This window comes from Gavia stellata, chromosome 12 (assembly GCF_030936135.1).
Source record: "Gavia stellata isolate bGavSte3 chromosome 12, bGavSte3.hap2, whole genome shotgun sequence".
NCBI classification, from domain to species: Eukaryota; Metazoa; Chordata; class Aves; order Gaviiformes; family Gaviidae; genus Gavia; species Gavia stellata.
In genome coordinates, this window is record NC_082605.1 from 7,159,855 (window position 1) to 7,181,861 (window position 22,007).

Below are 22,007 nucleotides of genomic sequence, written 5' to 3' on the forward strand. Positions count from 1 at the left end.
CGTGTGACGTAATCCCTCAGAGGCGGCGCTACGGTGGCCAGCTGGACGCTTGGCGCATGCGCGGTGCGGGCCGTTCCTCCGCCGCCTTCGCTGCTGCACCGGGGCCGGCCCGGGGCCGGACTGGGCCCTCCTCGGGCTGCCATGGGCGGCAGGATCGAGTGCGTCTTCTTCAGCGAGTTCCACCCCACGCTGGGACCCAAGATCACTTACCAGGTGGGGCGGGGTCTGCGTCTGGACCTGGGCCTGGGCCCGGGGGGGGCGGCGGGGCCTGAGAGCACCTACCGGTGGTTGATGGTTGGACTTGATGATCTTTTCCAACCGTAGTGATTCTGTGATACCGGGGGCCGGTACCGGGGCAGGGCCTTGACGGGAGGCCGGGCCCCGGGAGCACCTGCCCGCTGGCGGGGCTGTGCCTGGGGCCCAGGAGTGCCCATAGGGGAGAATGGGGGGAGGGGAGAATGGGGGGAGGGGAGAATGGGGGGAGGGGAGAATGGGGGGAGGGGCGGGGGGCAGGGGTGGAGACCGCTCCCCAGGTGGGGGCAGGGGGGTGGGCCGGGGCTCGCAGCCGGGTGAGGCTGGAGTGGGGCTTTCTGTGCCACTGCAGGTCCCGGAGGACTTCATCTCTCGGGAGCTCTTTGATACCATCCAGGTGTATGTCATCACGAAGCCTGAGCTGCAGAACAAGCTGATCACTGTGTGAGTGTCGGCAAACCACCCGTTCCTGCCCCATGGGGGGATCCGCTGTCCTCACCACGACTGGGCGAGTCTCTGCCAGTGGGAGATGACAGCTGGGTGATAAGACAGTGCCAGCTGTCAGCTGGGGGCTTACAGGGATTTCTGTCCCAGTGGTCAGCAGGTTCATTACGATGCCCACAGTTACCCATGCAGGGGGGTTGGGTACCTGATTCTGGGGGTGACTGGTGCTGCATGTGGTTCTCTGTTGGGCTCAAATCCGGGAAAGTCAAATGAGTCTTGAGAGCTGTGCTGGTTTTGAAAGAAGACTGTTTTCTTCTCTGATGGTTGACTCTTCTTTTCCCCCCTTTTTCAGACTGTGTGTTCTGTACTCTGAGCATTTGGGGATTAGACATCATTTTTCCTGCAAAGCAGAGAAGTCCCTACCTCCAGAGCCAACCTGGAACTAGCCTTATGCAGGGCTTAGGCCTCCCTGAGGGCATAGGTGCAGGTTATACTTGTCTTCCCGCAGGACGGCCATGGAGAAGAAGCTGATAGGATGCCCCGTGTGTATTGAGCACAAGAAGTACAGCCGAAATGCTCTGCTCTTCAACCTGGGCTTCGTGTGCGATGCCAGAGCCAAGGCCTGTGCCCTGGAGCCCATAGTGAAGAAGCTGGCTGGCTACCTCACCACCCTCGAGGTGAGGCCCAAGCCGACGCGAGCAGAGGCTGGCTGCTTCGCAATCCGCCCCACAGAGTCACTGGTGTCCTGGTGCACAGTGTGGGTCACTGGGTGTTGCTGGGGTAGGGGCCGGGTTTATGGCGAGGAGGGGATCGTGCTGGTTTTACCCACACATCACTTGAAGTTTGAGGGAGGATGAGAGCAGAGACTTGTGGTTCCTATAGCCGGTAATCCTGTGGGGAAGAGCTGACTCAATTTTTCTGCTCTCTTTAGCTGGAAAGCGGCTTCATCTCCAATGAGGAGAGTAAACAGAAGCTGGTTCCCATCATGACTATCCTGCTGGAGGAGTTGAATGCCAAAGGAAAATGCACCCTGCCCATAGGTACGGCAGCCACACCAGCCCTGCAGCGAGGGCAGGAGCAGGGCAGGGCAGTGCTGGGAGGCAGCTGGGCCATCCCCTGCCCGGGTTGGCTCTGCCTGCTTTGCTCCGGGCAGCTCCCTGCCTGTCTGCACTTGGAGCTGAGGGGCATCTGAGCCAGCCTTCCTCTGGGTGGCTCGAAGGGCCAGGAGGGATGGGGTTGTGGGCTGCAAACACCTTCCTCCGTGCAGCGTGGCGGTGTCCTGGGCCTGACATTCGCAAGCTCCCAAGGGAGCAGAGGTTTCTGTGGGGACTGAGCGTTCCACTTTCCCTGGCCAGATGAGTCGAACACCATCCACCTGAAGGTGATTGAGCAGCGCCCGGACCCCCCCATTGTGCAGGAGTATGATGTCCCTGTCTTCACCCAAGACAAGGATGACTTCTTCAACTCCCAATGGGATCTCACCACGCAGCAGGTCCGTGTGCTTGGCCAGGGCAGTACGCTTTGAACAGGATCTGTTTCCAGCCTGCCTGGGGGCAGAGGGGAGTTGGGCTGTCCCGGAGATATTAATGAGCACAGTTTGGTGCTCCCCTTGTCTTTGTGCTCAGGCCTGCGAGCAACCCATTCACCCAACACAAGGATAAAATGCTGCTGGGGATGGAGCCCGTCCATCCCAGCGTGCTCCCAGATGCAGGGGAGTCCTGGGCTTCGCGGTGATACCTTGGGCCTCTCTCCTCTCTTAGCCCTTGCCTCCTCCCCTCCTAGATCCTGCCCTACATCGACGGCTTTCGGCATGTCCAGAAGATTTCCGCAGAAGCCGACGTAGAGCTGAACTTGGTGCGCATTGCCGTGCAAAACCTGCTGTAAGTGCGTGGAAGGGGGCCTGACCAGCCCGTGGGAGGGGTGCTGGTGGGTGCTGGCAGAGAGGGTCTCTCATGTTTCCTTGTCTGTTTGCAGGTACTACGGGGTCGTCACGCTCGTCTCCATACTCCAGGTGGGTCAGGCCGTGGAGCGTGGGGCTGTGAGCAGGATTCGGGTGGCTGTGCCATTGGGGTGGCTGTGTAGGGGGGACAATGGGGTTTGGAGCAGGGTGGGTCTTGTCCCTCAGAGCAGTGGCTGAGCAGAGCTGGTTTTCCCTTGCCCTCCAGTACTCCAACGTTTACTGCACCACACCAAAGGTCCAGGACCTGGTGGATGACAAGTGTCTCCAGGAAGAGTGTCTGTCCTACGTCACCAAACAAGGTACGGTGACCCCACGCTGGGCTGCCAGCAGAGGCGGGGGAGAGAGAGGCTGACTGGTGACATGTCCCCGCAGGCCACAAGCGAGCCAGCCTCAGGGACGTCTTCCAGCTGTACTGCGGGCTGAGCCCTGGCACGACCGTGCGAGACCTCATCTCCCGCTACACCCTGCAGCTCCAGAGGGTGGAAGAGAGGTCAGAGCCAGCACCCACCTGCTTGGTCCCCAATGGCGATGGTGACACTGGGGATGGCGGGGCGAGTGTGGGGGAGTGAGGAGGGAGTACCCAACCCCTGCATTTGTAGGTGGGGAAACTGAGGCAGTGGTGTGGCTTGGTGGAACCAGAAGGGAATGGGGGGAGCTGGGATGTTTGAGGCCTCAGTATCGTGGTCCCAGTCTCTTCCCCTCTTGTCCCCAGGAGGCTCATCCAGTTTGGCTTGATGAAGGGCCTTATCCGGCGACTCCAGAAATACCCAGTCAAGGTCGCTCGGGACGAGCGGAGCCACCCAGCACGGCTGTACACGGGCTGCCACAGCTATGATGAGATCTGCTGCAAGACTGGTGAGGATCGGGGCTCCTCCGTGCAGGTCCGGGGGCTGGTGGAAGGCAGGGGGCTGCCTGCACACCCAGGGCCGGGCACTGGTTTCAGGGTCTCCCTCTCCCCTTTGGGAGCCGTCAAACCGCAGGGAGATGGGACTCTGGGCTGAACTGGGCTTCCAAGCCCATGCTGCCAGAGGGGGGAGTCGGGAGCACCCCCCCCCGACACCGCAGCTGGGCACCCCAGCCAGCCCACTGACACTGCTGCCGGGCACCCCACTAACGCCCTGCTTCCTTCCCCCCAGGCATGAGTTACAAGGAGTTGGATGAGCGCCTGGAGAACGACCCCAACATCATCGTGTGCTGGAAGTGACGGCGGGGATGGCAGCCTGGGCCCGCACCGGGGCCCGTGTGTCGCCCGCACACGTTTCCCCGTGCGCCCCCCGTGTGTGTCCCCGGAGCCCGGTGTGCCCCGCCGACGGCGGTGGCTCCTCCGCGCCGCCAGGGGGCGGCAGAGGCGCCTCCACGCCCCCAGTGGACCGCAGAGGCTCCTCCGCGCCGCCAAGGGGCGGTAGAGTAGCCCCCAGCGCCGCCCCCCCCTCCCGTTGCCATAACGACGCCGTCGCCGCCATGGCCGCCGCCGGGCTGGCGCCGCTGCTGCCCGCCGAGGCCGAGGCGCTGGTGCGGGCGCTGCAGGGCACCGAGCTGCGGGACGCCGGCGGGCAGGGGTGCGGGGGGACGGCTTTGTTGGGGACGGGGACTGGAGGGGCGGGGGGCCGCTTCTGGGGTGTCCCCAGAGGGTCTGGGAGGGGGGAGCATGAAGAAGGGGCTCTAAATTTGGTTTGTCCCCGTTGGGACTGGGTGAGGTGAGGGGAGAGGAGGGGACCCGGTTTTGGGGCCTCCCCAGAGGCTCTGGGTGGGGGTAAAGAGTGGTCCCAGATCTGGGGGGGGGATATTCAGCAAAAGTTTTGGGGAGAGAGGAGGGGCCCTGGTTTTGGGGTGTCCCCAGAGGGTCTGGATAGGGATAAGGAGGAGTCCCTGGAAGGTCCAGGGTAGAGATGAAGGGCCCCAGTTTTACAGTGACCCCAGAGGGTCAAGGTGGGGTGGGGGGAGAGGAAGGTCCCCAATTCTGGACCCCACCTGGAAGGGCTGGGAGAGAGGAGGGTCCATGTGGGGTGGGGGGGCAAGGAAGGGTCCAGACCTCGGATGTCCCCAGATAGTCTGTGTGGGTAGGGGTGATGGAGGAGAGGACCCACAGTTTTGGGGTGTCCCCAGTGGGGTGTGTCATGGTGGGTGTTGCAGGGGACAGGCAGGAGGGCAGCGGGGGTTGGGGCTGTCATGGGTGGAGCTGCTGCCCCAGGGAGCGCAGGCTCAAGGGACAGCATGGGGTTTGGCGGTGCCTGGCAGGCTTGGGGCATTTCCTGGGGACAAGGGTGCCAGGAGCAGGTTTCCCTGCATGAGGGACCCTCTCCAGGAGCGCAGTAGAGCCACAAAGCTGGTGGCCAAGAGGTCTCTGGCACTGATGTCTGTGCTGGCTGCCCTGCAGATGGCTTCGGCAGCACGAGTGTGTGGAGAAGCTCAACATGCACGCCATCCTGAGCGCCTCTGCGGGCCAGGAGCAGCTCCTTACTGAGCTGCTGGTCACCTACGCCAAGGTGAGCCTCCTTGGGTGTGGTAGCGATCCCCGTGCCAGGCCTTCAGCCTTGAGCTGGGGTTGTCTTGTGGACAATGTGCAATTTTGGAATAAAATAGTGAAGAATCTTTTGTATCCCTGGCAAAGATGTTTGACTGGTGGTTTGCCAGTTTTGCTTTTTAAAAAAATTAAAGGTCGAGCTGTGGTATTTCTACTTGCTGGTCTCTGGTTCCTCTCTTGGAGGTTGTTTTGGTCTCTTTCGTGCACCGGTCCTTCCAGTTGCAGATCTCTGCCCAGTACCTGGGGTGTTGCTGCCCCAGAGCGTGCTGGGCTGCACTGGGACCCGTGGTGCCCTGGACCTGCCCAGCTCCTTGAGGTTGTCTTCCGCCTTTGCAACCCCAGGAGCTCTCTCTGCCCTCTGCTCTGTTGGTAAAAGGCTGTTGATTTCTGAGCTGGGTGACCATAAAGACAGTGTGCCCCAAGGCCACCCTCCTCCATGAGATGACTCCGAAGTCTGTGCGGCTGGCCATTAGCAATAAAAGTGGTTCCCTCTGCAGCACTGGTCTGAAAGGCTTCGCTTCCCCTGTCCCTTCCCTGTCTAGATTCCAGTTCTCATTGGGGAGCTGATCTCTGTGGAGATCTGGAAGCATAAGATCTTTCCCGTGCTGTGCCGGCTGGAGGACTTCAAGCCACGAAGTACCTTCCCCATCTATGTGGTGGTGAGTAGAGGGGGCAGTGGGAATGAGCCTGGAAATTGGGCAGGCACAGCTATGCTTAAAAATAAATCTCACCCTGAAGATCTCGGAGCTGGGTTTTTACATCTCACCAGGCTGAGAAGCTGTGGTGGACTATGTGACACGGTGGGAAGCACCTGGTTTCCCAAACCCACGAGCAACAAGCCTGTGTCCTTGCCCCCAGGAGGGACAGGCACCTGCTCCCATGGGCGCTCAGCCCCATGTAGGTCTGCGCCCCTGCCTAATCCCGGTCAGGGGCTTGCCAGAGCTGCTGGAGGCAGCAAAAGCCACTCCTGGAGGTGACTGTGCTTCTGGCTTGCAGCTCCCAGCGACTCAGTGCTATCCTGGCTCCCAGGCAGCAATGCCCCTGAGGTATTTGCTGCCCCTCTTTGAACACTGCTTTTCTCTGGCACTTGTAACCAGAGGGTTTTCCGAGGTTACATGCCTCCAGGTTAAAAAAACCAGCTTTTTCTTACGGAGCTCCTGGGAGCAGCAGTCCCTTGGGCTATTCTTGGCAAGGGAGCGATCTCGGAAGCTTGGCTTCCATGTGGAGGCATGCAGCCCTTGACCTAAGGGAATCTGCTGGAGGCTTGGAGGTTTTAGCACATTTTCAGTCCAGGGTAACACCTTGCTGGGGAAAGGTGGTGTCTTCCCTGGGCAGCCATTTGTCTGCAGCATTGCCTCGAGGTAGTTATCTCGTGGTTCCCAGTCTCAGGCCAAGGCTGTCTGCCCTGGTCCCAGGGGGCTAAGAGCAGTGCAGAGCACTGCCCCGTCTCAGAGAGCGACTCCGTGCTGATGCCAGGGGCTGCAGCTTGCCCGAGGGCTATGGTTGTACTGCTGCTGTAGCGTAGAGACAGAGCTCTGAGGAGCCCTGCCTGCTGGGAAGCGGGGTTCGCTATCAGCCTGTTATAGTGTCATAGGCATGTTAACATAAATATTAATATGAACTGCATGAACTGGAGTTGTTTTAAAGATTACAACACTTGTATTTGGTTCTTGGACTTGCATTTGGCCACAACTACATAAGCAGCTTCTTAGAAAAGCCCTTTTCCTGGTCCCGTTGCCTGTGTCCTCGGTGCTGGTGACTGCTCTGCTGTTACCTCGCTCTTGCTGTTTTCCTCCCGCAGCTGCATCATGAAGCCTCCATCATTAACCTCTTGGAGACAGTGTTTTTTTACAAGGTAAGAGGCAGATTCAGCTTTCTTCACTGTGAGTCCCTGGGGGTGGAAAGCTACAGCTGTGGGGGCTGGCCCTCTGTGAAACTCTTGTCGTTGTGAAGGAGATCTGCGAGTCAGCAGAGGACAGCATTCTGGATTTAATTGATTATTGCCACCGAAAACTGACCCTGCTCGCAGCTCGGAGCGCCAACGGACAGCCAGTGACCCCGGTGGAGCTTCATCCCAAGGATCTGGCCAGCCCCTCATCCATGCAGGTGAAGAGAAAGTCCTGTAGCTCACTGGGGACATGTGTGATGGAGGATGTGGGCAGCCTAAAGAGGCACAGAGGGGGGCCTTCCCATGGAGAACCCCTTGGCTGCAACCCCAGCACCTCCCACCCATCTCAGAGGGTGTCTGGTGCTGGTGCTCATCCGTACCAGCAGCTCGGCTGGGCCCGCAGCTGCACCCACCTCCCTCCACCCCACAGCCATGCTTCTGCCCTCTCTCGTGACAGTGCCAGCTTGAGGCTTCCTGCAGGACACAGTCTGAGCTCTGAGGGGGGGATGCTGGAGAGTCAACAGTTAGGCAAAATATTCAGTACAGGGGTTTTGGCCATTTGCTGTCGCTCTTGAAAGCTGTGTGGGTATGTCTCCCTGGAGCTTGTGAAACCACCTTAGCTCAGGCTGCTGCTGGAGCCAGCCAGGGTTAACCATGAGAGGGATCTTTCCCTAAATCGATGTACGATATGACTAGGAATTGTCCTAATGTGTTTCTCCCCGACTTCATCGGCTCTCTGAGAAATACCTCCTCTCTGCGCTGGTCTGGGCCAGCAGTGAGCCAAGAGCTGTTCCCAGCCAGGTGTTCCCGGGCTGCCGCGCACACCTTCCTGGTGCGGGAGCTCTCTTTGCTTCTGGTGCTTCTCAGCACCTTGAGTTTTCTCCTTGAACTGCGCACATCACAAGGAGTGTCTGGAGAAGCGAGGTTAAAGTGATAGCCTGCAAGCTTGGCTGTACCTCCCCACGTCGCCTCCATCCTTTGGCTTGTTGCCCGAGCACGTGCTCCTCTTCCAGAAAAGGGAAGGAAGTGGAGGGGTCTGGAGCACAATAGGATGTTTTCCAGGAAATGTTTTCCCAGCTGGGGGGGGAAGGGGGTGTCTCTGTTAGTGCTTTGACATGGCTCAAGTTAAAAAACTGACCTTTTCTAGCCAATAGGGTTCCAAAAAGCACTCGTCTCCCAGGGAGCCTGGTTTCCTCTGATTCATTCCAGCCCCTCATGACTCTACATACAATAACCCCCTATGAAAAAGCTGTTCCTGCCCTCTCCTGTGTTGTGGAGCCTGTTCTCCTTTGTGACTGTGTATGGTGGTAACCCCTGGAGCAGGACCTGTTCTGCTGTCCCCCAGAAGCACAGGCAAAAGATAGTCCCTGTCTGAAGGTAGCAGAGATGAGGTCTGGATACCAAGAGGAGCTGTAGGAAACATTCTCACTGGGGGACTTTTGGGAGGGGGCGGAAGAGCACATGAGGGTTTTCTTAGTAGCGTGTGGGGCACCAGCACAGGGAGCGCAGGGCTTCTTACCACAGGAATTTGGAAGGGAACTGTTGCAGTGGTGCTTTAGAGAAATACGAGTTGCTGAGGTCAGTGCTCTGCACACAAAGATGTGAGCCGCTGAGCGACTGGGACTGGAGAGGAGAATCTCTGCCTGGGCCAGGGAGAAGGACTTGGCACCGCTTAGCCTAGCCATCCCAATGGTCTCCAAAGAGGCTGAGTCAGAGGGCGGTCAGGCTGTTAGCCTGAGCACGTGGGGGATGAACAGAGTGCCCATGCTGTCTGCGAAGGGAAGGAGGCTGGGTGACTGGAGAGCATGGCGTAGCTGCGGGCTGGGATAACCACAGGCGGATATTCTAGCTGGCTGTACGCAAGCTGGAGGGGAGAGGCAGATCCAGGAGGGGTGGATGTAGGATTGCAGCTGCGCCAGGGCCCAGTTGTTTCTTCCTCCTCCTCTGGTTCCTCTGCTGATCATGCAGCTCCCCCCTCCCTCAACCTCACAGGTCTCTGCAGGGCCATGGGCCACAAGATGATCCCAGAAGGATCCGGGACTGGCCTTTTTCATGGGGTGTCCTTGTGCAGGGGTGCTACTGCCATAGCCACCCATGACCTGTTAGGGGTACGGAGATGAAGGACGAGCGACAGTGGGCTGCAAGCACTTCTGTGGCTGCCCTGGCAAACAGGCAGCACTGGCACAGTTGAGACGAGAAGCAGACTTTGTTTTGCAGGGCTCTGGTTTCCTCCTCAGTCTGTGGTTACCGATGTGCAGCCAACAGGCCTCACTGCAGCTCCTGGGAAATGGGGCCTGAAATCCCGAGGCTGTGCTTGTCCCTCCACAGGAGTTGCAGAAGCAGGCGGAGGCGATGGAGTTTGAGATTTCCCTGAAAGCCCTGTCCGTGCTGCGGTTCATCACTGATCAGGTGGAGAGGTAGGTGCCCAGGAGCAGCAGAGGACATGCGCCGAGCTCTCTGGTTGAGATGCCTGCGGTGCCGTGGCGGGTGCCTGGACCCCTTTCAGCAGCTGCCTGTATCTGTGGTGGCAGTGGCACTGCGCCCCAGGAGGCAAACGCAGCAGCACTCCACCCTGCTCCATGGTACTCACAGGAACCCATATCCTTGGGGTTTTTTCCTGCCTCTCCCAGTTGCCTCAGGGAGCATTTGTATCTGTTCTGGCATTTGTCTGTGAGTGCCATTTCACCCTTTCTGTCGTATCTCCAGTCTGCCCCTGAGTGCGCTGACACGGATGCTGAACACCCACAACCTGCCCTGCCTCCTTGTCGAGCTGGTGGAGCATTGCCCCTGGAGCTGCCGCGAAGCCGGTATGGATCGTGCCCCGTGGTGGCATGCTGGGACCTGCATCCACTGACGGGTCTGCTGCAGGAGTCCTTGCAGAAAGCTGCTCCCCCTCTGGCCTCCTCCCCTTGCTCCTCACTAGTGCTCCCTGCCTGAAGCTGTTCAGCTCGAAAGCAGCTGCAGCACCACTGGGCTGGGGACCCAGCAGTGCTCCCAAAAGCTGATCCTCAGACAGGGCTGTGTCTCTTCTGAGCTGATCATGGCCAGGACAGGAGCAGGAGCATAGCACATCTGCCAGCCCCACCTGCTCCTCTGAGAAGTCTTGTCCTGGACAAAGAAGGACCAGAGTGCCCGTCTTAGCCTGTCTGCACCTCTCTCGGACAGTGCTGAGAGCTGGAGCCGGACATGGGCTCTCCCAGGCAGCAAACCCATCGCACTGAAGCTGCTGGTCATTGAGCTTTGCTCTTGCCAAAGGCCTCTGATCAGGTTGTGCCCATCGGCCGTATTCTGCGCCATCAGCCCTGCCTCCTGCACCTCTGCAGCCAGGCGTGCCCCCCAGCCTCCCCACTGCCGGCCTCTGAGCAGTGGTGAGGCACAGCCTGGAGTGTGGGAACCCAGACTTCCCTCTGCAGCCCGGCACGGGGAGGGTCACAGCACGGGCAGGGGAGGAAGAGATGCTGGAAAGCACATGGCTCTGTGCCTGCTGAGAGGAGCCCAGCTGGATGTGGGAGCTTTCCTCCTTCCTCCAGCCAGGAAGCGCATCCCTTCTCTCCGCCTGTGTGCTCGGGGTGTCAGAGGGAGCTTTGATCTAGGGCCCTGAGGGAGGGACTGGAAAGAAACAAGAGTGCAAAGGCATTTCCAGGCTGTGCAGATGCAGGGTTACATCACCCTCCACCCCCCAGAGCAGCACAGTAGCTCCTTGAGCTTGTTTTGTCACTTCTGTTATATTCATGCTACTTCTGGCTTTCGCTGGCAGAAGAACCTCCAGGAGAGCAGGTATTGGCCATGCTGATACCCCAAAACATGCCTCTCCAGCCATTCTGTTGCTGCAGCATGGGGTCCCCCAACTATCTACCAGTGTTCTATGCTCCTGGCCAAGTACAGGGGGAGATATCACAGGGATCTTTCGGTTCCTGCCACAGCCCTATTGTTTTAATACATATTCTTTATGTTTTTCATGCTCTCTAATATATTGTCTCAGTACCAAGAAGGCTGCTATGCTGAGCAAAAGGGTGGGGAAACCGAGGCAGACAGAAGCAGAGGGGCTTGCCTGTGGTGTAGTGAGGAAGTGAGCGTAGGCCAGCATCCCCACCTTTGAGCTGTCTTCCCGCAGGCAGCGCTGTCTCTCCCTGGAGCCACATGTTCTTCTGTCCCTCAGGCAAACTCAAGAAGTTTGAGAATGGCGCATGGCATGTGGTGCCCCCTGAAGACCGGGTGAAGATGACCAAACTTGATGGGCAGGTGTGGCTTGCCCTCCTCAACCTCCTGCTCAGCCCCGAATGCCAGCGCAAATACCACTTTGACGGCTTCAACAAGAGCCAGCTCCTCAAGGTAGGGCCCTACATCACGAAGGCCGTGGGCCCCGCGGCACAGAGTAGGACCTTACCAGCACTAGGCACCTCCAGGCATCTCTCCCCATCCTCACTGTGGGCTCCTAGGAGCCTGTGGTGGAAGAGCAGCAGGGTCTGTCACCATGCCAGCAGCAGCAAAGCTTGTGTTTCCAAGTGCACCTTGTGGGACCCCCCTGGGTGGGTCTGCCAGGGCCCCACAGATCCCTGCTCTTGCCATGCTGCTTCCCCAGCTCCGGCTCCCCTGTCTTCACCTCTCTCCGTTTGCTCTTCTCTTCCCCTCCGTGGCTGCAGCTCCGTGCATTCCTGACCGACGTCCTCATTGACCAGCTGCCCAACCTGGTGGAGATGCAGAGATTTCTGAGTCACCTCGCGGTGACAGAGCCGGCTCCCCCCAAAAAGGATCTCGTCCTGGAGCAGGTATCCTGTGGCTCTTCCTCCACCTCTCCAGCCGTTCTGCTTTGAGCCTGATAGCTCCCTACTCCCTTTTCCTCCCACCAAGCTCAGCTCTGGAGAGGTGGTGCCCTGTTAAAGCAGCCAAGCACCCATTTCACAGTTACACCCTTATTGCCAGCAAAGTTGCCCATGGATGAGAGCCTTGTCCTGCTACAGGAGTGGCCAAGCAGTCGCATCTAAAGGCATAAATGCTGGGTTATAAACAGCTCTCCAGATTGCATTGAGTCCCCGGGGTAGTGGCTGCATGAGGCAGAGACAGCCCCTGGCTTGTTTTGACAATTAACTCTTTACTTAACATTTATCAGTGTTTTCCTGCTGAATTCTGGACTTTCTAGGGAGGAGTCCCCTTTTACAGCCCTGGCCCGGGGCTGTTTGGCACACTGCGTATGGAGGGATGCCAAGCTCTGGTGATAGAGGCTGGAGTCAAACTGGTCCCAGCTGATGTCTGGGGCTTGCAAGTTGGGCCCTGAGGGTCTTCAAACAGTGTGAGATTCTTGGGGTTTTAAATCCGCGCAGTGGTAATCTCTGGAGAAAAGTGTTTCTACTGCCTTCTGGTGAGCTGAGGGGAGAAACTGGGGGGGGGAACCAGATCTGGAAAGAGGCGGATGAGAAGAGCTGGGAGAGCAGAGGCTCTGCCCCACTGCTGGAGGCTCCCACACCGCTTCCCGGAGCAGATGGGTAGGTCGGGCAGTGGCCGCTTGGGCTGTGCGAAGGGGGAGCACACTGCCCCCAGCACAGCTGGCTGCGTGGCCTGGGAGGAGGGTGATGTGCCCTGGCTGGAGCTGGCTGCGGCTGAGCCGGAGGCATGGCCCGTGCCAGGAGCTGGGGCTGGGGAAGGCTGCAGATCGGCCAGCCGAGCAGTTGGGGCTGGGGATGGCAGCAGGGCGGAGGTGGTTATGGATTCCCTCCATGTGCCTCAACTGCCAGCGTGTCGGTGAGGCATGGACAGGCAGCTGCCGTGCTGGGGACCTCGTCCAGACCGCGCTCAGGCTGCTGCCCTTCGCCGTAGCTCTGCTTTTGTGTCGGTGCTGCTCCTGCCTCCGCCAAGGGCTGGGGCTGAGCCTGGCGGGCGGGCAGGGGGAGCCAGCTGGAAGCACACACATGGGCTCCCTGCTCTGCCCAGAAAGCAGTGAACTCACTCCTTGTCGCTGAGCCAAGCTGAGGAGAGGCCTGTTTCCATTCAGCTGCTCCCAGAGCAGCTTCCACCCCTTCCAGGCCTGGCTATTTTTACTCTGCTGGAGAAGGCAGCGCTGTTTGAAGCAGCATCGTCCTCTCCAGAGCCTGAACTCCACGTGCTGCTCTTGGCTGGCACTTTCCCTTTTGCGCCGGCCAGCCCTTCCCCGAGTGTTCGTCTTCAGGGAAGTGACGAGTGGAAAAATCTGCTCAGGCAAATGGCTCCGGAGCACGGGGTTCACGCCACTGCCAGCACAGAGGATGCTGAAATCCCAGGGCTTTCTATGTGGAAGCCTGGGCCTCGGGGCTGAACTCTTGCTCCCAACCGGACCCCAAAGGTTCCGGACCCCAAAGGTTTTGCCTTGATTCACCTGAACGCTCATTGGCAAGTGGATCCATCCTCTTCGTGTACCCAAAAGCACACCCTCACTCCCTGCACCTTCACCTCTGCATGTGCTGCCTCTGCTTGCCCTCCTGGGGGGGCACGCTCCTTGTATCCAGGGCTGGCCGTCCCCCTCAAATGCCCCTGTACCGCAGTGCCTTTGGTCGGGCTGCGAGCACCCCTTCCTCCCTCTCTGCCTCTCCCACCAGGTTCCTGTCACCTGGGACCACATCCTGAAGAAAAATGCGGGGAAGTGGGAGGCCATCGCCAAGCACCAGGTGAAGTGTGTCTTCAGCCCCACCGAGGAGGAGCTGAAGCTCCAGGCACGCAGGTGAGGCCATGGCAGGTGCAGGCAGGGTGCCCAGTGGAGCCAGTATTGCGGTTAGCAGGGGCTGGTGCTCACCACTGGGAGGATGGAGGGGTCTGTGGTACTGGCTGAGGGTGTCCCCTGTGTGGCAGGGTGCAGTGGGGACAGCTTTATGCTTGTTGGCAGTTCCTTGTGAGCAGCCTTGCCTCCTCTCTGCCCACTGCAGGTGGGCACAGACCTACAACCTGGACATGATGGAGGCTCTGGCCCCCGACAAGCCCCGCTGCAGCATGTGTGGTGCAGAAGCAGCCAAGCGGTGCTCTCGCTGCCGGAATGAGTGGTACTGCACGCGGTAAGGGAGCCCTGCCTCGCATACCCCCGTCCCCTGCCACCCCCAGTGCCTCCCTGCAGCCCCCCAGTGCCCCCTGCTCCCCAGAGCACCATAGACCTCGCTGGAGGATGCTGTGAAAGGGCCAAGGGAAGCCAGGGGTCCCACCGCTGCTCAGCACCGCTGTCTCTCCATTTGCCATGTACCTCTCTAAGCCTTATGGTGGGGCTTATGTGCCAGGACGCTAGTGGAGGAGATGCTGGTGAGTGTTGTGTTGCCGCTGCCATGTGCTGAGCTGCCTGTGCCCACACTGACAGCAGCGATGGGCTGGGTTTCCCATGGTGACACTGTCTCCCTCCCCTGCTGCACCTTGATGGGGCAGGAGTGGGGAGAAAAGCACCTGTGGCTCTGTGGGTGCGGGTGACAGGCTGGGATGTGGCAGCTGGGATGGCGGTAGTAAATTAAATCTTCTCTGGTCCTGAACCATATGGCAAGGTCTGGCGTTAAACCGTCTTAGCCCCTGGAACTGGGGGTTGTGTCCACCTCGCTGTTGGGCTAATGCTCAGCCATGCCAGCTCCCCCCAGCACCTGGAGGAGTGCGGTGCTGGGGTTTGTCTTTGTCACTGCTTCACTCCCAGGGATGGATGTGGCCCTGCTGCATCCCTGCTCAAGCTGCAGGTGCCCCACTACACAGCAGAACCCCTGAGCGGTGGCCTTCCCCTCTGCAGGGCGTGCCAGGTCCAGCACTGGCAGAAGCACAAAGCTGCCTGCAACCTGATGGCCGGGGCACTGAGGAGAGCGGACGACCTGTAAGAGAAGCAGTGACTGGCATCTGGCCCGCGGCTCTGCGAGGCACAGATTCCCCCTGCGTGCAGCCCAGTGACCGAAGAGGAGAAGCCAGCAAAGGCCCCTTCTCCCTGCTCCCAGCCCTGGGCAGCGCTGGCAGGGCTCGGCCTCTCCCCTCCCACCTCCCTGCCACGCACCCTTCTCCAATAAACCTCCTTATGTACCCAACTGCTGCTCGGCTCCTGCTTTTTTCCTCCTAGCTGAAGATGCTAAACTGCTTCCTCCCCTCCCTTGCACCCAGGTAGAGGGGTGTGTGTCCATTTTTCCACTCTGCAACAATAGAAATCCCAGGGAACCCAAAATAAGGGTCGGTAAGGCTGTGGTTACCAGAAGAGCCAAGCCCTCTGTGGCCGAGGCACGTGAGCCAGGGCCGGGCAGGGGATGAGAAGGCCTCTGTGCTGCCTCTTATCTTTTGGCTGCCACTGTTAGAGTGGTTGGGGGAGGCAGAGGATGTGGTTAGCACAAGCACCTCGCTGTGAGAAAGCAGATGCGTTTCTTGGGTGTTTGTCATCTTCCATCTTGCAGGGATGATTTTTCGCCCCTCTCCTCTCAGTTGATGTGACATTAGCACCGAGGGCTTGGCCCCCTGCCCACCAGCATCTCTCTGCAGGGTTTACTGGTGGCTTCTGCGCCTCGGGGTGCATCCCACCTCTCCCCAGCCAGCAACCGCTGGCGACGGGCTGGAGCCTCGGTCTGAGCATCGCTGGGAAAGGTTAATGGTGCTGGCACTGCTGTGCATCTCCTGGTCTGATGGGGTGCCTGAGACCCCCCCAAAACAGGCTTTGCACCAGCACTGCTGCTGCAGGAGCCACGAGAGTGGGCAGGAAAGCCTCTCGTTCCAGCTGCAGTAGTAGGAGTAAACTCCTCGCTCTGAGCCTGGGCTGCTTGGCCGGGGCTGGGGCCGGACCAAGCGTGGCGGCTCTCCGGGGGAGCTTTGGCTGCTTCTCGCCTGCTTCCAGAGGTTCCCCCAGCCCCATTCCTCGCTGGGAAACTGAGGCACAGAGCGAGGCTTGCCCCAGTCCCGGGAAAGGTGGCAGAGAGCGCGGGGCTGCCGGAGCGGGGCCCCCCTTCCCCGGCAGCGGCTCCGGGAGCCTCATCCCCGCCTCCAGCCCGCTCCGCCGGGCTTGCCGGGACCGGGAGCGGCGGTCGGGACCCCGGGGCGGTGCGCGGCTCCCCCCCCCTCCCCCGCTCCTGCCTCAGTTTCCCCCGCTGTGCCCGGACGGGGCGGCCCCTCCCGGTCCCCGCCCCGGCCCCATCCCCGGTGCCGGCCCCCGCCCCGCCGCCGCGCAGCGCCCGCGGCCGCCGGGCCATGGAGCTCATCGAGCTGCGGGAGCTGCAGCCGGAGCCGCGGCCGGGCCGGGGCCGCCTGGAGCGGACCAACGCGTTGCGCATCAGCCCGGCCCGCCGGCCCGGCCCCGGCCCCGGAGCGCACCCTGACCCGCGGCTGACAGCGGCACCGGGCGCCGGGCACCGCTTCGAGCCGCGGCGCCGCGGGCTCCACACCTGGTGCGACCTCTGCGGGGACTTCGTCTGGGGCGGCGGCAGGAAGAGCCTCCAGTGCCGCCGTGAGTACCGCGCCCCGGGCCTGCCGGCACCGGGCACCCCCACCGGGCATCCCAGCACCGGGCACCCCCACCGGGCACCGGGCATCCTGCTAGTGGGCATGGGGTGTCCCACCACTGGGCACGGGTGTCCCGGCACCAGGCACCCACACCGGGCACTGAGCATCCTGCTACTGGGCATCCCCACTGGGCATGGGCACCCTGGTACCGGGCACGCACACCGGGCAGCGGGCGTCCTGGTGCTGGACACCCCCACCAGGTACCGCGCATCCCAGTACTGGGCACCCGCACTGGGCTTGGGCATCCCAGCAATGGGCACCCACAACAGGCACTGCGCATCCCAGTACTGGGCACCCACACTGGGCACGGTCATCTCAGTGCCGGTTACCCCCACGGGGCCTCAGGCGTCCTGGTACTGGGCACCCCCACTGAGTACCAGGCACCCCTGTGCTGGGCACCCGCAACAGGCCTCCGGGCACCAGACACCCCCACTGGGCACCAGACATCCCAGTACTAGGCACCCGCACGGGGTACTGGGCAGCCTGGTACCCAGTACCCCCACCAGGTACTGGGCATCCTGATACCGGGCACTGAGCACCGGGCATCGCAGTACCGGGCACCCACACTGGCCAGCCCAGGCAGAGAGCACGGGCACCGGCTGCCGCCAGCAGCATGGCACAGCACGTGTGCCACGTGGGTGCTGCCCCCTGGGTCCTCGGCACCAGCACAGCATGGGCAGGCAGTGGGCCTGGTACGGGCATCACGCACCAGCCCTTGCCCCACTGGGCACCAGTGCCCTCCCTGGCACAGCCGCTGACCCTGACACCCAGGGCCATGGCGGTGACACTGGTCCTGTCCCTGTCCCCAGACTGCAGCTTCACCTGCCACTACCGGTGCCGGGCCCTGGTGCGGCTGGACTGCAGTGGCCCCCCGGGCACCAGCGATGAGGACGATGGCACCGAGCAGGCGCTGGAGAAGGACACCAACGTGGTAGGGCCTGGCCCCTGTCCGCGAGGGAGGGTGCGGGTGGGGGGTGGCCAACCTGGGTGCTGCCTGGGCTGGGAGTTGCTGTACTGGGCTCTGCCATGCTGTGCTCTGTGAGGCCGCGTCACGTCATGGCAGGCTGTAGTGGGCCATGCTGTGCCGTGCTGTGCCAAGCTATGCCATGCCAAGCTGTCCTGTGCCACGCCGAGCCTTGCTGGGCTGTACTGCATCAGGATGTGCCATGCCAGGCTGCGCTGAGCCATGCCGTCCTGGGCTGGGCTGTGCTAAGCCACGCCGGGCTGCGCTGTGCTGGGCTGGGCTGGGAGGTGCTGTGCTGTGCTGTGCCGTGCCAGGCTATGCCATGCCAGGCTGTGCCGAGCTATGCTGGGCTCTGCTGTGCTTTGCCGTGCCTCACCACGCCAGGCTGTGCCGAGCCGTGCTAGGCTGGCCTGGGCTGTGCTGTGCCATACCGTGCCATGCCAAGCCATGCTGAGCTGGGCAGCGCCGTGCCGGACCATGCCGTGCCGGACCATGTCGTGCGGTGCCCACGCTGTGCCGCCCAGGCCGTGCCGTGCCGGGCTCAGACCGTGCCGTGCTTGCCGGGCCGGGCCGGGCCGGGGCTCAGGCGGGTCTGGGCGGGCGGCGCCGGGCGCGGGTGAAATCACCGCCGGAAGCGGGACCGCGCCGCGCCGCCCCCGGCCCGCGTCAGCCCCACGGCCGGGGCGGGGCCGGGAGCGGGAGCGGGGCAGGGACGGGGACCGAGACCGCGCTGAGCCGGGACCGGGACCGGGGCAGGACGGCGATAGGGTCCGCCTGAGCCGAGCCGGGACAGGGCGGCGATAGGGACCGGGCTGAGCCGAGCCGAGCCGGGGCCGGGACCGCGATAGGGACCGGGCGGAGCTGAGCCGGGACAAGGACCGGGACAGTGCGGAGCCGAGCCGGGATAGGGACTGGGACCGGGCGGAGCCGAGCCGGGAGAAGGACCGGGCTGAGCCGAGCCGGACCGGGAGCGGGACCGGGAGCGGGCTGAGCCGAGCCGGGAGAGGACTGAGCCGGGCCCCAGCCCGGGGGCCGGCCGGGCTGGCGCGGGGCCGGGTGTGCCCGTGTGCCCGCGGGCTCGGCGGGGCCGCGGGGCGGGCGGGTCGGGCCGTGGCCGCCGCCGCCGCCGTACCCGTGCCCGTGCCCGGGGCCGGGGCCGGGGCGGGGGGCGGCGGGGCCGGGGGCTGCGGGGCGGCGGCGCTGGCGCTGCGGCGGGGCGGCGCGGGGGGCACGGGGGGCAGCACGGCCAGCAGCGGCTACTGCAGCCAGGAGGACTCCGACTCCGAGCCCGAGCTCTTCTACACCGCCCGCACCTCCCTCGGCCGCCGCCCGCGACGCCGCCAGGTCGGTTCCCGGGCCGCCGGCCGTGACGTCACGGGGAGACGGGGTGACGTCACCCGGGAGGAGCGTACCCCCCCCCCCCCCCCCCGGGGCTGGGTGCTGGAGGGCAGGCGAGGGTGGGCTTGATGCGGGGCCAGTTGTCGCCCGCCGCGGGGAAAGCATGGGGTGAGCGCAGTCCTGCCGTGGGGCAGGTGTGGGGTGAGTGTGGTCTTGCTGTGGGGGCAAGAGTGGGGCTGATCGTGGCCCTGCTTGTGGGGTGAGCACGGGGATGAGCATGGCCCTGCTATGGGACAAGTGTGGGGGTGAGCGTGGCCGTGCCGTGGGGCAGGTGGTCCTGTCCGGTTGGATGTGGCGCTGTGGGGCAAGCGAGGAACACTGGGGTGAGTGGGGCTTTGCTGCCTGGCACAGCTGCCCCATGGCCCCCGGGGCTGCTCCCGGAGTGGGCAAAGGACAGTGCTTGGGGGTGCCAGAGTGAGCCACCCCCGGGGCAGCCTCACAGCTGTCCCCTTCCCGTGGGAAACCCCAGCAGGGTCCCGCAGTGCCCGCATGCCATGGGGTGGCTGTCGGGGTGCTCCCCAGTCCCACGGCACCATGGGGACACGTGCAGCTCTGTGTGGTGGCTCCACAGCCCCACGTAAATACTCATTAGCGGGTGCCGGTGGCAGGGACGCCGAGCCGGGACGGCTGGGTCCCCCCTGTGCGGGCCCAGCACTTTGAAGTGGGATGCTGGCGGCACGGGCGGGCTGCACCCCCAGCCCAGCCCTCCTGCCTCGAATCCTGGGGCATCCCTGCAGGCGCCCAGCCTGCCCCACCACCCCGGTGCCAGGCTGGCGGCTGCCGGCGCTCTGCCTCGGGGATGCCTCTCTGATCCGGGGTGCCGGGAGGGGACACCTGGCCCCGATGTGTCCTCACAGTGGGTTCACCCATCCCTGTGGCCCTAGGGATGGGGACGAGGGCTGGGGGGGGGGGGCGGGGACAGTGGCAGTGTTCCCCCTGGGGCTGCAGTGAGCTCAGCTGCGCTTCCCCGGCATGGCCCAGCTCAGCGCCAGCTGGGCTGATGCAACCCAGTGCAACCACCCGCACGTGTGTCAGCCGGTGTTTCGGGGTGGGCTGGGGGGCGGCGGGATGCCGGGGCGGGTGGAGGGGTCCCCCCGGCCGCGTTGCTGCTCAGCCCAGCTGCTGTCGTGCAGGATGAGCCCAGCGAGTGGGAGAAGGCAGAGCTGGACCAGGCGCAGGTGGAGCAGCGGATCAAGGAGTACAACAGTCAGATCAACAGCAACCTCTTCATGAGCCTGGTATGGGGCCGGCGTGGGGCTGGGGGGGTTGCGGTGCCCTGCCCTGGCCCCACTCACACCCACCCTGGTGTCTCCCAGAACAAGGACGGCTCCTACACCGGCTTCATCAAGGTGCAGCTAAAGCTGGTGCGCCCTGTCTCGGTGCCGGCCACCAAGCGGGTCCCCTCCCTGCAGGCGGGGCGGCAGGGGCCGCGCGCCCAGGGGGTGAAGCGCCGCACGTCCTTCTACCTGCCCAAGGGGACCGTCAAGCACCTGCACATCCTCTCGCACACCCGTGCCAGCGAGGTCATCGACGCCCTCCTCCGCAAGTTCACCGTCGTCGACAATCCTCGCAAGTTCGCCCTCTTCGAGAGGTCCGAGAAGGATGAGCAAGGTAGCACCCCGGGGCCGCCCTGTCCCCATAGCAGTGGCTGTGTCCCCATGGTGACAGCATCCTCGTGGCAGTGGTGTCCCCCATGGTGGTAGTGTCCTCCCTGGCAGCGGTGTCCCCATGGTGGCAGCATCACTGTTACGGTGGTATCCACCTTTGTGGCAGTGTCCCCAGTGGCTGTGGGGGTGTCCCCCATGGCAGCAGTGTCCCCCATGGTGATGTCCCCATAGTGGCAGCATCCCCATGGCAGTGGTGTCCCCCATGGTGGTGGTGTCCCCATGGTGGCAGCTTCCCCTGGGCAGCAGCATCCCTGTTATGGTGATATCCACCTTGGCGGCAGTGTTCCCTGCAGCTGTGGGGGTGTCCCCCATGGTGGCAGTGTCCCCCATGGTGATGTCCCCGTGGTGGCAGCATCCCTGTAGCAGTGGTATCCCCCTTGGTGTCAGTGTCCCCTATCACCATGGGCGTGTCCCCTATGGCAGCGGTGTTCCCCGTGGTGGTGATGTCCCCATAGTGGCAGCATCCTCATGGTGGCAGCATCCCTGTAGCAGCAGTGTCCCCTGTGGCAGTGATGTCCCCATAGTGGCAGTGTCCTCGTGATGGTGACTTCCCTGTGGTGGTGTCCCCCCGGTGATGCATGGCTGCCGTTGCAGTGTACCTGCGGAAGCTGGCCGATGAGGAGCAGCCCCTGCGGCTCCGGCTGCTGGCCGGCCCCAGCGAGAAGGTGCTCAGCTTCGTCCTGAAGGAGAATGAGACCGGGGAGGTGAACGTGAGTGCGGGGATGGGGGGGGGACAGGCACCTGCACCCCGTGGGGGACGTGCTGTGGCAGGGACACGCCACGTCCCCATTGCGATGGCAGCCCATGTGCCCGCAGTGGGACGCCTTCACGCTCCCGGAGCTGCACAACTTCCTGCGCATCCTGCAGCGGGAGGAGGAGGAACACGTGCGCCAGCTGCGGCATCGCTACGCCTGCTGCCGCCAGAAGATGCAGGAGGCGCTGGCCACGCGCACACCGGGGTGACCGCACCGCCCGCGCCCGCGGCCAGCCAGCGTGCCCGGACCCTTGCCTGCCGGCGGGTGGGGGCACCGGGGAGGGGTGGGTGGAATGGGACCGTGGACCCACTGGGCCGTCGCAGCCCCCATGGGGCTGGCCCAAGGAGTGGGTGTCCCCTGGGGGAGTGAGGGTCCCCTGGGAGAGTGACTGTCCCCCGGGACTACAGGTGTCCCCGGGGGAGCGGGTGTCCCCACAGAAACGAGTGTCCCTTGGGGGAAGCAGGGCGTTGAGCACCAATAAAGGCATCTGGGTGACAAGGCCTGGCCTGTGGCGTGTCCTTGGTGGGGAGGCCTGAGGGGCCGGAGCGGGATGGGGTGGGAAGGGACACGAGGACCCCCCCGGTACTATCGGGCCGTGGTTTCCTGCACGTGGTGCGCGGCGGCGGGGATCGAACCCGCGGTCCCGGGGTTCCCGCCGGCGCCAGGCGGGAAGGTATGCACGCCCCGCGCCGC

At 62.9% G+C, this 22,007-nt stretch overlaps 3 protein-coding genes across 3 annotated transcripts; all 3 read left to right on the forward strand.

Annotated features, from left to right (window-relative positions):
• The first annotated feature begins 91 nt into the window (after window positions 1–91).
• Window positions 92–3,867, forward strand: NPRL2 (NPR2 like, GATOR1 complex subunit). Its single transcript, XM_059823347.1, has 11 exons — window positions 92–213; window positions 605–696; window positions 1,205–1,373; window positions 1,628–1,736; window positions 2,052–2,188; window positions 2,479–2,576; window positions 2,671–2,707; window positions 2,862–2,955; window positions 3,029–3,146; window positions 3,369–3,511; window positions 3,793–3,867. The coding sequence occupies exons 1-11, from the start codon at window positions 142–144 to the stop codon at window positions 3,858–3,860; spliced, it is 1,137 nt and encodes a 378-aa protein (XP_059679330.1). The 5' UTR covers window positions 92–141; the 3' UTR covers window positions 3,861–3,867.
• Window positions 3,868–4,117: 250 nt separating this feature from the next.
• Window positions 4,118–14,876, forward strand: ZMYND10 (zinc finger MYND-type containing 10). The gene is made up of 12 exons (XM_059823384.1): window positions 4,118–4,215; window positions 5,034–5,142; window positions 5,723–5,839; window positions 6,982–7,035; window positions 7,134–7,286; window positions 9,397–9,485; window positions 9,775–9,875; window positions 11,228–11,400; window positions 11,712–11,837; window positions 13,638–13,759; window positions 13,962–14,087; window positions 14,792–14,876. The coding sequence occupies exons 1-12, from the start codon at window positions 4,118–4,120 to the stop codon at window positions 14,874–14,876; spliced, it is 1,353 nt and encodes a 450-aa protein (XP_059679367.1).
• Window positions 14,877–16,218: 1,342 nt separating this feature from the next.
• RASSF1 (Ras association domain family member 1) lies at window positions 16,219–21,528 on the forward strand. Its single transcript, XM_059823213.1, has 6 exons — window positions 16,219–16,474; window positions 17,340–17,461; window positions 20,026–20,130; window positions 20,209–20,503; window positions 21,154–21,269; window positions 21,376–21,528. The coding sequence occupies exons 1-6, from the start codon at window positions 16,219–16,221 to the stop codon at window positions 21,520–21,522; spliced, it is 1,041 nt and encodes a 346-aa protein (XP_059679196.1). The 3' UTR covers window positions 21,523–21,528.
• The last annotated feature ends 479 nt before the right edge of the window (window positions 21,529–22,007 follow it).